Raw genomic sequence first — 16,601 nt, 5'->3', positions numbered from 1 at the left:
GGGGGAGGCGAGTCCAGTCTGGGGGTTTGGAGGCTCCAATCCACCCACCCCACCCTCCAGCACCAGCTGGGGAGCTCCAAGAATGAGCTTCCTCCACTGCCTTTCCCCCCTCCTATTATGAAAACAGCAGGCACTGGCAGAGAGCCCAGCCATTGCTATGGGAACCTGGCTGCAGGCTCCCTCCCAGCCGCAGCTACATTTCCCTCTCCCCTGGAACCAACAGTGAACTTCTGCTTGGTCTGGGGTAATGTCACAACTCAGAACGCTTTGCAAAAGTAGTTCAGAGTTACAGCTGGGAGCTGCACTTCCATCTACACCCTGGAGTGACATTCTATTACCATTTGGTCATGTAAGGGTGATATTCCATTTCTATGTGGCCATCTTTGTTGGTGTTAGGACAAATAATCGAGAAAATCTAATGATACAGAATCTAGACCAGAGGCGGGCAATTATTTTGGGGGGAGGGCTGCTTACCCAGTTTTGGCAGACTGTCAAGGGCTGCATGGGTAGCCCCGCCCCTTGACAGGTGTCCCCCACCCCCCCGGTCACCATCCTGGGACCAATGTCCCAATATCTCAGGGCCAGCACTGGTGGGACCCAGAGCAGGGCGCAGGCTGGCAGGGGTCTGTGGAGCCAGGTTGGGCACCAGCAGGGAGAGGGGGGAGCTGGCCCGGCTCCATACAGCCCCTGCTGGCCAGGATCCTGCGCTCCTGCCACCTTGCTCTGAGCCCCACTGGCACAGGCCCCTGGACACTGGTGTGGGCCCTGTGCTCCTGCTGGCTCCCCACCTGCTCGCACCCAGTGTCCCCCAGCCCTGTGGTACAGGCTGGGGGCAGCGCACAGCCCCAACCCCCAGGTTGCTGGCAGGGAAGAAGCTGGTGCTGAGCACAGGGAAAAGCAGCCCCTCGCATACCCCATGGCTGTGCTCCCTCCTGCAGATGCTCGCAGCCCACATGGGGTTGTCTGGAGCAGGCACAGGCAACCTCATGCGGGCTGCAGCGTGGGGCGCTGGCCCTGGGGCAGGTGGGGGGCCGCTTTTCCCGGTGCTCAGCACCACCTTGTAACCCACCCCACTGCCAGCCAGGTTACAAGGTGGTGCTGAGCACAGGGGGCAGGGGGGAAGCAGCCCCTCACCTGCCCCATGCCTGACGCCCCGTGCTGCTGCACCTGCAGCATGGGGCACTGGGCATGGAGAGGCCACTTCCTCCCCCTGCACTCCTTCCCTGCTCGGGGTCCCTCCCGCTCCCACTTACCTGAGCTTCCTGCATTAGGGCAGCCACGTGCTCCCAGCCCAGAAACCCTGCCTGGGCCTTCTGGCTGGGGGGCAGGGCTGCTGTTTTTAGAGCAGGCTGGGCCTCCCCTGGGTCCTATTGCCCTTGGTTCCTGCATTTTTGATAGGAACTAGGGGCATAGAAATATTAATTTCCTACATTTTTTTTAGGGGCCCCGCAGGTCAAATAGAATGGCTGCATTGGCTGAATCCGACCTGTGGGCTGTATTTTGCCCACCCCTGATCTAGACCATCAAATGGTAATAGGATGTATCCCATGGTTTCTATTGGCCACCTATTAGTACATCAATTACCTACTCTTAAGAGTATTCTCAGTGTTGTGACAAAACTAAGGCTTGTGGAATAAGCCACCATATTGGATACAATAAAAACAAATGGTTACTTTTCAAAATATTTTAAGCCCTATAAAACTCCCTCGATAATATTAATCAAATATTGGGAGAACTCACATATGGAATTCAAGGCACAATGAATAATTCATGTTTCATTTGAAATGCATCAACTTTATATACTTTCTCTATATGCTAGTTTCTAATGACTGGCATGCAATACAGGTATACATTGCAATAACTTAAAAGAAAGTTTCCAGCAGGACAAGTGAGCTACATCAAGAATTTATTTCCTTTATATGACAGGAATACTTATTTGAATGAAGCGTTGACTTATTTTCAAATGATGAATATTAATTTGGCATTGAACCTATAAAAGTTACAGTACAGCTTGTCTTAAAAATTACAGAAAAATATTGGTAGATTGAGTGTTTTATACGTTGTTATACTCACCCAAACATTTTACAGGAATAAAGTTAATTTTGTTACACACAAAAAGATGTTGCAAAAATGAATTCTTTTAACATTTTCAAATGCAAAAGTGCTTTTTCTTGGCCAAAGTTTTATGTTTGATAAGATTGTTACTTTGCTATTAAATTCGGTGGCAGTAAAAGAGCTTGAAGTGTATATTGCAGAACCCACAATATATTTAGGAATCCCTTTTTTTTTTAATTTTGAAAGAGCCCTGTAACTGGTAAATATGTTAGGCTTTAATGTCAACATGATTATGGTATGCACTTCCAAAAATGTATAGAACATCTGTTTCTCATAATTGTGAATCTTAGTTGGCACAAATTAACAAAATTTAAATTAAAATACTCTATACAGACAACCAAAAAACCATCAGTAATTTACAAAAAATAATAAAATAGTAAGGTTTCTAAAACTCAAAAAATAATTAACATCATAAAACCTTATTCAAAGAATGTGTGTAAGACAGCCTGAGAACTGCTTTCAGACAGTCATCCCAATGTAATTATATAACTATATGCACTGATCCCTTACAGTAGTGGATGGATTTTCTGAAACAAGCTTTACATTTATAACCCTCAAGCATTATATATTCACAATTTGGAAAGAAATGGAAGGTCTTCATACATATCCGTTTTTAATTTTAGCCAGTCACTGAACCTCTGCAAAGTTGTTCTTTCTTGTGTTAATATTTTGGCAGCTTTTTTCAGTTTTTCTTCATTTCGTTCTAAATATCGAATTCCATCGGTCTGTAACTGATTGAGCTTTTCTTTACGATTTTCATCCAGAGGTATGTCTTCATTCATAAGAGGGTTAAATCTGAAATACGTGTCTGCAGGTAACAGGGCATCCAGCATAGCATGGACTTCTGGTTTTAGAAAAAAACATAGTAAAACGTTATACTTTTGCACTTTTCTTAAGACAGTTAACAAATCAGTTTGAGACATTTTGCTTGCATTTTAAATCTCTAAGCTTTGCTGCCTAGCCTAGCAAAGCTTCCTTTCCATACCTGCATAATTTATTCCCCTTTTTTTAATCACTGCCCACTGTACTAAATGTGAGGGATGGTCATGGTCTTTGTCAGTATCATAATATGCTTTATAAATGTAGGAACTTTCTAAATCTATGAATACCTGCACTGGCTCTAAATTAATCAATAGCTTATCAAAATGTATTAAATTGTTAAAGTCTACAGTAAAGTACTTTCAAAGACTTGCTTCTTATCTCCTAACTGCTTCTCACACTGGACTGGTTATACAGAGGAGCTGTCTCACTTTGATCTCAGGTGTTTTTGAAATCCCACAAGAGCCTTGACTGCTTGCAGCTAGCTTGAGTGCAATAAAGTTCCACAGTACCGGCCAATTCAAATTCATCTTCTTTTATAAGAGTCAAAATAAGAGTTTTATCTTCCAGTTTTATTTGACACAGTAACTAGAAATGTTCTGTAGATAGCTTGGCTGTACCAGGTGTTTAGTTCAAGTGTGTGCTTTAAGTCTCCTGCTGGTGAGAACGTGGCCTCCAAACAGCAGAATTTCATACATTTGTATTTACATAATAAATATTCTGTTACCAAATGCCATTCCTATGCTCTTATTCACGTATGCTAGATTTTGTGTGTACACTAAAATTGTAGAAATCTGATAAGCTAGCCAGCTCTGCAATGCATTTAAATACATTTCAATTTTCTTTCCCATCATCCTCCATACCTTTAGGCACTGTTTTTTCTTTCTTTATTACTTTTTTTTTTTCTCTCCCTCCCTTTTGGATTCTTCCCTTTTGTCTCTTTGCTCAATCCTTTCATTTCTACCTTTCTCCTTTATTTCCTTCTTCCCTTTTCTCCATTTGCACTTTTCCCTCTCATTCCTTACTCCTACTTTCCTCATTCTTTTACTTACAAACTTTTTCTGCTTTTATATACAAACTTAAAAAATGGAAATAACTCAGCCAAACCTGAAAAAAAATATGAAAAGGATTTTAACACACTCCTGTGAGAATCTCCTCAGCTTAATCCTTCCTCTTCATAGTTTCATAGTTGGTAGGGTTGGAAGGGACCTGAGCAGATCATCAAGTCCGACCCCCTGCCATGGCAGGAAAGAGTACTGGGGTCAAACGACCTCAACAAGGTGACTGTCTAGCCTTGTCTTAAAGACCCCAGGGTAGGAGCCAGCACCACTTCGCTTGCAAGTTGGTTCCAGATGCTAGCTGCCCTGACAGTGAAGTAGTGCCTCCTGATGTCTAATCTGAATCTACCCTCTGTCAGCTTGTGACTTATTTCTAGTCACTCCTGGTAGTGCTCGGGGGAACAGGGACTCCCCCAATGCCTGCTGGTCCCCTCTGACTAGTTTGTAACAGGCCACTAGATCCCCCCCTCAGCCTTCTCTTGTGGAGGCTGAATAGGTTCAGGTCCCGTAGCCTCTCCTCGTAGGGCCTGCCCTGCTGCCCCCTGATCATATGGGTGGCCCTCCTCTGGACCCTCTCCATGTTGTTCACATCCCTCTTGAAGTCCGGCGCCCAGAACTGAACACAGTACTCCAGCTGCGGCCTGACCAGTGCCACATAGAGGGGGAGGATCACCTCCCTGGACCTGCCTGAGATGCATCTGGATGCTTGACAAGGTGCGGTTGGCCTTCCTGACTACATCCCCATACTGCCGGCCCATGTTCATCTTGGCATCAATGATGACTCTTGTCTATAACTTGGTTAGATGTCTCTCTCGTTTCCTTGCCACCAACCAACCTAGCCTCTATTCACTGTCCCCCTCCACCCTAGAGTTACTTGGCACAATCCTTTTTCTAGATATTCTCTACTCAACCCTCCTTGTCAAATCCTTTCCTTCTATCTCCCTCAATGATCTTCAGTTTATCCCTGCTTCCAATCAAGTATCTCATTTGACTTCGCCACTACCAACTTGCTAACTGGTCTGCCCCGAGCACTAGTGGCATGCCCACAAAACACATGGAGCAGCCACAGTATTTTTGACTGCTGTAGCAGGACATGGCAAATTTATGCTTAAGACATAGTCTTAGTTCGGATTTCTTTTCTATGCCAATAAATGATCATCAGCTCAGCCACCCTTTTACCTCCTCATTCCATACAGCTAAGCAACAGAGTAAACCTAACACACAAAATCCAGCTATTTTTACTGAACAGTTTCCTTTTGCTGCCTTCTTTAAACATGGACCTGAGCCGCACTTCTAGAAAGCACAGGTACTTTTTAAACCAAAGTATCATGTTACAGGAAATCAAGCTCCAAAGCAAAACCAGTTCAGTTTTGCTCCTAAATCTGAGCATTGTTCTGAACAGTCTCATTTCTGGGGGTATAAACAGTTAATTAAGCTTTTTCAGCATGTTCCCATGCAAGGGCCAGATTTTGTTCTTAGGTGTGTGTGCTTCCTTCCCACTGACATCAATAGAAGACACGTTCACAGGCAGTGTATCAGACACAATCTTGTCAATCTTAGGGAACAATGCAACAGAACACACAGAAAAAACACAAATAAAAGAGGGGCATTTAAAGTATGTCAGGAACAAACAAATGTTCTGAATTAACTTCTTCAATTCTTTTTGTGAAAAAATGGAGACAGTCTCTCGTACAGAAATTAATTCCCAAAGCTGCATGCATTATAAAGCAGTAATTATATTAAAAAGAAAAACCTCAAACCCTCAAAAACACTGTTGATTACTCCCTTTTTCAGCTTAATTCTTGGTCTAATTATTAAAATCCATATACAGTATTGTCTCTCTGTCCCTAATGTATGTTCACTGTTGGATATTCATCCTTTAAGGAGAACTTCATAATAGTATAATCAATGTGCAAGTTCATGGATATAATTTAAATGCATTTCTCCTTAGCAACATCATCAGCCAGTACACAGTTATAATATTAATAACTAAAAAAAATGCAATTAGATAGGTAAAATATACACCTAAAACAAGACAACAAGAAAACTTCTGTGATTTGGTGAAAATATATTACTAACACATTAGCATTTAAATAAAAATGTTACTGCTTTTGTCTACTTTGATTTTGTTAAACTAAATTTACTTTGATTTTGATCTAAACAATCTGAAATTCACCACGGACGGCAGATAAAATGATTAGCAAATGTGAAAAAACCGTGATAAAATGCTCCCTGGACTGAAACAAAAGCACTATGATATTACTTTGAGTATGTAAGGTATATTTACATTTTCTCTATTGTATATCTTTTCTGATTTACTGAATTTTGATTGGTGAAATTTGATGCCCAAGAAAACAATTAAAAATGGTTAATGCAAACATGAAGAGATAAATGATTAAACACTAACCTTCAGTATCAGTTGCACTGCTGATAACATGTGAAAGTTTGGTTTTCAAACTTGTGTATGTGACATTGTTCTTCCCCACATTTTCATATCGGCCAGTACCCAATGAAATTAAACACTGCAGCGGAACATCTGGCCAAAGACACTTGCACTCATGGATAGCTAAAGCAGAAGGATTATTCAGAAGCAGACCTCCATCCTGTAAGTTAAAACCAATGCATACATATTGAGCTGTTTGGTATTTTTACTTAAAACTGTGTGGATGAAATATAAGTCAACAAAATGACTTTTAATGGTCTTGATGTTCCACTAATAAAACTAATGCTTCTTTAGGCAATTTTGCTGTACACTAACTACCCTGGTTTCTTTTTTTCTATTTTGCAGCCCTATTTTTAGTTCTTTTCAAAATCACAGATCCACCCATACAGACCAATCTTCAGCTGCAATTAGGGCTGCAGCTTTTGCCTGAGATGGCAAGGAAGTGAGAATGCACTGAAAATTAAGCTGTCCCTGGTCTACACAGCCACAACTCTGGAAAAAACGCTTTTTCTTTTCATTCTGCATTCGAAAAAACAAGGTGACTGCCTTGTGTGTGTGTACAATATGTAAGAAAATATGGTACCACTATTTGAGTAATTGAAAACTTGGAAACAGATGATCTTCTTAAGAGGTACAGTATTATCTGAGACAAACTCCTTGAGCACTTATTTATAACATGTAGGAAAAGGAAGGGGGGAACTTAGTACCGTTCCACTACTGTTAATATGAAATCATTCTTGGAATTTTTAATTACAGATAAATATTTATTAACTTTAGAATTTTTTAATCCAACCTGGAGGAATTCTATAAAGATTTCATAAATAAGAGAGGAAGTCATCACAGAGAAAATAATTACTTAGGTCTCCTCTGCATATGCAGATAAAGGCGCAAAGGGATCTAATGCATGATTCACACAATCACACCTCCTGCTGTGCAGGAAGCATGACTCTGGGATCGTGCGTTAAATCCCATTGTACCTTATTGCTGGTGCAGGGGGAGACCAATCATGAGACCAATCCCATCGCTGGGAGCCCCATGCAACCCAGTTGAGGGGTTCCCAGCCACAGGGTGGCCCATGCACTCCCAGGACTGGAGGATTACTGCTGCGGTTATCTTCCCACCCCAGGGATGCCAGAAACTGCTTCAGGGGTGGCGATCCTCTGGCCCCAGGGATTTCCAGCACTCTGGAACCCTAGGGGTCACAGCAACCACTGTCCCCACAATGTAGATTTTTCACACACCTCTGAGCCCAAGGGATCATGGCAGCTCTGATCCTCAGGGTCTTGGGGTTTCATGCAAACCCCTGGACCATGGGGATTGCGGCTGCTGTGACTCCTTGGGCTTGGGGGTTTTACACTGGGCATGATGCACCGCTGAAGGCAGGAGCCCCATCAGCTGATGGGGCTCCCAGCCATAGGGACGACCCTGCTACATGTGTAAATTAAAGCCTGGTAACAACCAGCTATAAAGTTAATATATATTTTCAAGGTCTAACGTTAGAGTTGGTTGGAGCTTTCTATTGTGTGATAGCTACTTTGCAAATGTAGTTGGTCTCCACGTAATTGGACAATTAACTAGTTAACTGCATGATACCTGTAACATGTACAGGGGACCTTAGGGACAAGCAGTCCTGACTCTGCATATAACAAAAGTAAAATAATAGAAAAGTGCCAGTAACTAATACACACTTGATACTTTAAAAGGATCACATTTTCACAATGCCTAATCATTCACCAGGCATACTAGCTGATACCAATCCAAGAGCCAATTTACAGGAGAAAAGCTGGGCAGTGTAGAGAGCAGCTCCCTGCAGGTAAGTCTGTGGAAGGGAACAGGCATAGGTGGAACAGATCAAGGTCCCTACAATGAGGGAGGAAGTGGGGCAGGGGCAGGCTGGGGTTGGGGGCACTGCCCAGCTAGAGCAGTGAATGGCCCCCTGGGCCTGGGGCAGGGAGTGGGACAGAGCTGCAGGTGGCTCGTCCAAGGGATCACAGTCTCAGCGCTTAAAAATGGCGGTGCAGCTGCTCTGGCTCTGGATGCCCCAATATATTGGTGTCTTATCAAATCACCACTGATAGAAGGAAAATTAACATTATCTGCTTTTTTTGCTGATGTAGCCAATAATGTACCAATAAATAAAATATGCCCAAATATGCCATTTGATGAGCTTTAGTGCAAGTACCACTTTTAAGACGGGGATGCTTTTAGGAGAGGAGCCGAGCGGAGCGTGGACGGAGGCAGGCTGCCCGCTGTGGGCTCGGGGCTTTCCGCCCTGCTGTCTTTGCCTCGGGAGCCATGCATTGACCAAGTGCACAATTCGCTACCCCTACTGCTACTGGATGGGCAGCGGACGTATGGCTCCTGGGGCAAAGGCAGCAGGGGGGAAAGCCCCAAGTCCACAGCAGACATCCTGCTTCTGCCCCATGTAGAAATCTGGGGAGGCGCATGTCCCTCCCCATGCCTCTCCTCACACACCCTGGACAAACCACCCACAGCTCCATCCTGCTCCCCACCCTGGGGTCCCATTCACTGGCCTTACTGGGCAGCACCCCCAGCCCCAATTCCACTCCCTCCCTCACTGTGAGGGCCTCGATCTGCCCTCCACACCACACCCCTTCCCTTCCCAACATCCCTTTCTCTCTACAGACTTACCTGCAGGGTGATGCTCTCTACAGTGCCCAACTCTGCTCCTGGCAATGCGCATGCTGTGGCTATGCACATGCATGCGGCGTCTGGGGGCTCTGGCCAGAAGGCATATTTTATTTATTGGTACATTATTGGCTACATCAGCAAAAAAAAGCAGATAATGTTAATTTTCCTTCTATCAGTGGTGATTTGATACGACACCAATATACTGGGGCACCCAGAGCCATCCCTCGGGGGTGTGCAGGGCCTGAGGGGGGGATGGGGGACGGGTAAGCAACCAGAGCCAGCAGAGAGAGAGAGAGAGAGAGAGAGAGTGGGGGGGCAGCACTCAGCTGCGGCGCATGGTGGCCATGGTGGGGCCCATATGGCACTGTCTGCAGGACCCCCAGAGTCGCCCTGATTTGCCCCACCCTAGGGACAGCCCCGGGTGCACCTCTAGCTCAAGACAGAACATTTGTAGTGATAACTATAATTAGAAGCTGGAAATTAGAAGCTGGAGTTGTACAAATGAAGTTAACAAAAAAACACAGGACACTACATATCCAGCAAAGTATAGGACTTCATTTTGAAGCGCATCAGGAACAAAAGGAATCCTAACAAATAATTTATGGAATAATACCTGGAAAATTGTTTCCAATAATGAAAAAACAGAGAAGCATTCAATATGTTTCTTCTCTGCATTTCAGAGGAAGCCAAAGGGTGTAACCCCATTAGCTGACAATGATGAAGACAAAATTATTTCCAGTAGCTAAGAAAAATGTTAAATAGTAGCTGCTATCGTGTTAAACTGAAGTTCTGAAGAATTTACAGCCAAGTTTTAAAAGAGCTGCTTCAGAGCTAATTTGGAGCATTAATATTTATTTTCAGTAAGATTTGGAACACTAGGAAGTTCCAAAGAACCAGAAAAAAACCCCCTAATTTACGTCAATATCCAAGAGAAAAGGATTAATGGGATGACCGGTCTGACTCTAAACCTTGGCAAAACAACAGATTAGCTGAGAGAAGATTTGATTAATAAAGAATTAATTACAGAATTACAGAGGGTTACAGAATTAATGCAACCAGCATAGGTTTACAGAAAATAATTCTAATTTAACTTGATATCATCAACTAAACTTGTAAAAAAGTAATGATATTGATGCAGCTGACTTCTGGTACTGCACACTTTGATTAATAATAAAACAGAATGAGACAATCAACATGATACACACAAAATAGATTAAAATGGGTAAGTCTCAATTACAAATGGAGAAACATCATTGAGCAGATGTTTCTAGTGTAGTCTACAGGGATCAGGTCTTAGCCCCATGCTATTTAATATTTTTATTCATGACCTAGAATAAAACAAAATCATTATTGATGAAGATTGCAGATGACACAAAGATTGAGTGACTGGTAAAAAATGAAGGGAATAGGGCACGGGCACAGACACAGAGCTATCTCGATAAGCTCAGCTGAATCAAATGAACTATTTAAATACTGTCTGATGAAAGGAATACGTTTAGTAGGGGTGCAACACCAATAAAGATTTCTGCGGCTGATACCAATAGCTAATTTTTAAGAAGGCACATTGGCCGATACCAATCTGATTTCTGATACCCAGCTCAGCAGCATGGAGAGCTGCCTTCAGCTGGTAAGTCTGGTGTGGTGGAAGGGGAGGGGGAGGGACTGGGGGGAGGCAGATCAAGGCCCCTGAAATTAAGGAAGGTGCGGGGTTGGGGCAGGGGCTGAGGCAAGTGCTGCCCAGCTGGGGTGGGGTAGATGGGTGCAGCACGGTGCTGCTGCTCATCCAGGGGGTGTGGGGAGGGAGCAGCCCCTGCTGCTGCATGCCACTTATGTGGGAGCTGCTGGTCCAGCGGCTCATCCAGTGCTTGCCTGCTCATCCCGTGGCCCTCACCACTGCTTCTGGAGGGCACGGGGGGGGGGTGCCCCTGGATCTGTGTGAGGCGGGGTGGGCTGGGGCAGGCTGGTGCTGAGGCTGTGCCAAGCTCTTCCTGGTGGGGTGAAGCTGTGCTGGGAAAGGGCTATGGAGAGGTGGGGGGCTGCAGCCACAAATTCTCTATGGTACATAGAGACTAAAGGAACTCAATTTATTCACCTTGTTAAAGAAAAGGTTGAAGGGTAAATTGATCACACTTTACACACCTATCTAAGGAAAACAAAGTTGATAACAGAGAGCTCTTAAATCTTGGTATCAACTTGGTATCTAGTTCCTTTATGATCTGCCTTGGTGCTGGAGAATCACTGAAGTCCCATGGGGTACCCAAATCCATTAGACATGCTTGGAGTATGCTTAGCTTGCACTGACAGCACTGAATTCACCTCCAAAATAACAGTGGTGTTAGTGCTGCTGCTCACCTTTTGTTCAACACCCTACTAGTCAGAGCACTTGCCCAGAAAGTAGAAGACCTAGATTCTAGGCAGCTTGAAGTAATTTGAACCTCTGGGCTTTAGAGCATGCTCTTCACCCCTAATCGCTGCCACTGTAGTTGGGACACTGGGCAGCCAAGAACACCAGTCATGGAGCCAGAGAGAAACAGAAAGCAAGAGGGAGGCTGCTTCATTAATGTAAAATGCATACAAAATCCTGCGAAGAACAACTGGAACCCAGGTTGGTTCCTTCTTGCTTGTTCCCAGAACTCTCCATGTATTTTAAAAAAAGGAACAGCCTTGAGGATGAGGACTGGGCTCTTCTCTCTCAGGGGAATCTTGTAACCACTTGGTGCCTCACTTCAAAAACAGGATTAGGTATAATAGATCACAAGTAAACAGAGATGCCTAATATTCAGATTCAGTCAAGAGAAGTTCATGCACATCCCTGTTCTTCACATTTCATATTGGCTACTTCTAGAGACCCCAGGAATTAAAATCCCAGTCTCTCTTTGGAGGCTCCTACTTCATTGTTTTTTTATGTGAAAGATCTAGGTACCTAAAGTGAGTCATCTAAATGTGATTCTATTCCACCCTGCTCACATCCTAAAAAATCCATCAATGCATCTGGTTTTGTAACACACCATTATCAGCACCTAGTCAGAAAAAACCCCATAAGGGACAATTCATTCACTTCTTAAATAAACTTGCTTTCAGGGACTTGAACAGGCTTGAACAGAATCACACTTATATACCTAAAACCATTTAGATGGAATAGAGTTTGTCCCCAAGTCTCCCCCGTGACTATACAGGGATTTAGCACCTCACCTGGTCAATACTGGATGACTCAAATGTAGGTGCCTGAGACACAAAGCTAGACCTGCTCCTTAGTGATTTCTAAGCCCCAGTGCCCCAAGTTTACCTTCTGTAAAAAGGTATACTTCTCTGAAATATAATGGTATTGTCAGAATAAATTTCTGAAACACTGAGCTATTATAGCTATAGGGACACATACATAGGTAACTTAGATTTTAAATGTGCTTAAATTCAATGATTTCGGTGGAACTTCTAGAAGTGCCTAAATGCTCCCCTGAGCTAGAAGTCTTTCCAGAATCAGGGCCTATAACACTACCTAGAAAAATGGACATCAAGTAATGTTGCATTATAATAGATTTGCTACAGTTACAGGAAAATTAGAATAATTTACTATGATCAGTATTAAAATAATTACTAAACGATGTAATAAAAATGTGGTACATTTGCTGCTGTTGGTTTCAGTAATTGTTTTATTCAAGTCTCCAAACCTTAACCACTGTATTTTAAAACCACAGAATATAAATACAGAGCATTGTGTGTCTTCCAAGTTTGTTTGTTAATGAAAAGGTGAAAGCTAAAAGCTGTGCAACCATGGATGAAGTGCAAACGAAAGGCGAGAAGGGAGGAAGTGGAAAGAAAACAAAGGGAGTACGAGAGAAAGGAGCTGTAGGAAGAAGTGAAGAATTAAAGAGGGACATTTTCCTTTTATTTAATAATACAGAAAGATCAAGTTACATGAAACAAAAATAAGAAAAACAAATTACAAGGCTATAAATGAATTATGAAACCAGAACTACTTTATGTATTCCCATACTGTTGTTATCTATAATTTACTACAACAGAAGAAAAATCTCAGAGCTGATCTCTACGAGTTTAGAAAAGAGGATCAACTCACAAAGGATTTTCCAAGATATTGTGTGTAAAAATACAATAAAATATATTTGCCATTCTACTCTTCAAGAAGTAGACAAAATAAAATGACATGCTTTCACTTTTAAGTGTCCAAAAGGCTGTCCTTTGAGTACTAATATAAGTACACATCAGATTAGATACAACTAATGCAAAGTCTGCTGCAAAATGTTAATTTCACTACACTATCAAAAGTTGCATCTTAAAATGATTTAAGCAGAAATTTAAAAGTTACAACTTTTTCCAAAAAGCCTTCAAATGATAATCTTTCTTAAAATTCTGTACTGCCAAATTAGAATCTTTCTACAAAATGCTCAGAGTTGACTGCCTGTCAATTCCAAAATTTCATATGTAATTTCAAAAGTTTCAATAAATCAAAGGGACATAAAGACAGTTTCTGTAATCAGAATGTACATTATTATCCATAAAATGACTTTTAAACTGTTAGAAAGACCAAGTTACTAAAATATGTAATAATAATAATAAGCAGCAGCAGCAGCCGCCGCCAGGAAAAATACTATACAGGAGTTGATGTGCACGAAGCCTTTAAAATAAGCTTAATACTTTGAAGCATAGTCTTGTCTTTCATCTCACCAAAATAACTGGTTACAAGATTCAAAACAAGAAAATAATTTTTATATAGGTAGGAGTACAAGGATAGTATTTTGAGATATTCTAATATATATATATATATATATATATTAGTCTAAATAAAACCACAAGTCCCAAACTTACTTTTTCAGCATTTTAAAATGTATTCAAAACATCAAAGTTCTGACCTCTGTATTGACTATCCAAAAACGAAGTTACCAATGGAGAATACAGACTAAATTGCCACTAATTCTGACAATCCTACAACTGCTGTCTCTTACGGCAAAGCCATATGGGCTTTTATAGATTGATTATATTTTTCATATAGAGGTTAAAGCAGGGGTAGGCAATGTTTTTGGACCAGAGTGCCAAAAAACCCACTATGACTACCTTGGAAGGTGCCAGAGTGCTGGCATGCCAGATAAATAAATAAAACTTATGATACTACCTTTGATCTTGTGTATTTGTTTTCTGTGGGTCACTCCACAACAGCCCCTTAGCCCTGCTCGTGCCCCTTGCCCCCCACCCAAAGCCTCTGGATCCCCAGCACTGCTTATACCCCTTGCTCCCCATCTAAAGTCCCTGCCCCCCAGCCCTGTCAGAGGGGGCCCCCAGTTTGCCAGGGCCATGGGGCCAGGGACCCAGGTCCACAGCTCCCTGCCCCCAACAGAAGCACAAGCTGACTTCCCCACTGCTGCTGCCTGCTGCAGGCTCAGGCAGGGGGTGGGGCAGGCTCCTGCCAGCAGTGTGTACTCCCAGGGGTAAGGAGGGAACCTTTGCTCCCCCATATCTGTGTGAGGGGCAGGGCAGGTGTGCACTGTGTGCTCGTGCTCCCCACCGTGCTTCACAGATTTCATAGACATTAGGGCTGAAAGGGACCTTGGGAGATCACTGAGTCCAGCCCCCTGTCCCAAGGGCAGGAAGTCAGCTAGGGTCAATGGATCCCAGCAAGATAAGTGTCCAAATGCTTCTTAAAGGAATCCAGAGTAGGTGCTTGCACCAGCTCTGGAGGGAGCCTATTCCAGGCCTTGGGAGCTCAGACAGTAAAGAAGTTTTTCCTTACGTCCAGCCTAAAACAGTCTTGGAGGAGTCTGTGACTGCTGGGCCTTGTCATCTCTTGGGGTGCTCCGGTGAACAGATGTTCCCCCAGATCCTGATGCACACTTCTGATGTACTTATAGGCTGCCACCAGGTCACCCCTGAGCCTGCGCTTTTCCAGGCTGAAGAGTCCCATGGCTCTCAGCCTCTCTTCAGAAGGCCTATTCTTTTGCCCTCTGATCATGCACACAGCTCTCCTCTGGACTCTCTCAAGCTTCTCCACATCCTTCCTGAATTGTGAAGCCCAGAATTGGATTAATACTACAGCTGTGGCCTCACCAAAGCCGAGTACAATGGGAGGATGACATCCTGGGATGTGCCTGAGAAACATCTATGGATGCAGGCCAGTGTTTGGTTAGCTTTACCAGCTGCGACATCGCATTGGTGGCTCATGTTTATTTTGTGGTCAATCATGACCCCCAAGTTTCTTTTGGCCCTGGTGCTGACGAGCATAGCACTGCCGAGGCCATAAGCATGCTGCAGTTTCCCCCCCCACCCCAAGGTGGAGTGCCTTACATTTGACAGTATTGAAAGTCATCAGGTTTGTATCTGCCCACTTTTTCAGCCTATCCAAGTCAGCCTGGATCATCAGTCTATCCTCTGGTGTGGACACTCTACCCCAGAGTTTGGTGTCATTGGCAAACATGGCCAGTCCACTTCTGACATACGTATCCACATCGTTGATCAAGACATTAAAGAGAAGAGGCCCAAAGATGGAGCCTTGGGGGACACCACTGGTCATGAAGTGCCATGAGATAATTCACTTCTGTCGACCACCACTCTCTGAGTCCGGCCTTGGAGCCAATTCTCCAGCCATCAGACTGGGATGTAGCTGAGACCACAGTTGGCCATTTTTCCAAGAGGAGATAGTGGGACACCAGATCAAAGGCTTTTTTGAAGTTCAGATATATGATGTCAATCTCTTCTCCTTTGTCCAGGTGATACGTCACCCGATCATAGAAGATGAGATTGGTCAGGCAAGACCTACGTGCAACAAACCTGTGCTGGCTGTCCCTCAAGGAGCCAGCTCATCAAGATTGGACTCTGATGACTTTTTCCAGAATCTTACCCAGGATTGAGGTCAAGCTCATCAGCCTGTAGTTCTATGGATCAACTTTCCTCCCTTTCTTGAAGATGGGCACCACATTGGCCACACATTCTTCCAATCTTCAGGTACTTCACCTGAGCGCCAGAAATTTTTGAAAATCTTGGCCAGTGGCTGGACTATGACTCCTGCCAGCTCCTCTGCAGAGCAGCGTGTGGAACCCAGAGTGGCAGGCCACAGCAGAGAGGCGCACAAAAGCTGTCTGCTTCTCCAAGCTCCCAGCTGCCATGCACACTTCCCCTGCAGGCAGGGGCAGCACTGCAGCAAGGGATATAACCCTGTGCTGCTGCCCGCGCTGCCCCCTGTACACAGTGGAAGTATGGCCAGGGTAGTGTGGGGCTTGCAGTGGCAGGCAGCTTCTCTGTGCAGCCCCTCTGTGCACTGTCATTCCAGGTCACACATAGATTTCATAGATTTCATAGATTAAGGGTCGGAAGGGACCTAGTAGATCTTCTAGCCTGACCCCCCGCCAGGGCGGGAGAACAACAAAAAACCCCAAAAAGAGAAACGGGACTCAAACGAGTCCAGCCAGGTAGGCATCCAGCCTCTTCTTAAAGACCCCCAGGGTAGGGGCCAGCACCACTTCCCTTGGAAGTTGGTTCCAGCTCCTAGCCGCCCTAACCGTGAAGTA

General features: G+C 44.0%; 1 protein-coding gene across 1 annotated transcript in view; it reads right to left on the bottom strand.

The window, feature by feature from the left end:
- Positions 1 to 1,885: 1,885 nt before the first annotated feature.
- PNPLA8 (patatin like phospholipase domain containing 8) overlaps positions 1,886 to 16,601 on the bottom strand; it is a 109,085-nt gene continuing 94,369 nt past the window's right edge. Inside the window, exons 8-9 of the mRNA XM_019514572.1 lie at positions 6,400 to 6,595; positions 1,886 to 2,959 (exon numbers count right to left, since the gene is read on the bottom strand). Coding sequence (XP_019370117.1) covers positions 2,685 to 2,959; positions 6,400 to 6,595 — 471 coding nt within the window. The 3' untranslated portion in view covers positions 1,886 to 2,684. The remainder of the gene's footprint in view (positions 2,960 to 6,399; positions 6,596 to 16,601) is intronic.

This window comes from Gavialis gangeticus, unplaced genomic scaffold (genome assembly GCF_001723915.1).
Source record: "Gavialis gangeticus isolate Ggan-Ray unplaced genomic scaffold, GavGan_comp1, whole genome shotgun sequence".
NCBI classification, from domain to species: domain Eukaryota; kingdom Metazoa; phylum Chordata; order Crocodylia; family Gavialidae; genus Gavialis; species Gavialis gangeticus.
This window is presented reverse-complemented; position numbering and strand designations above follow the sequence as displayed.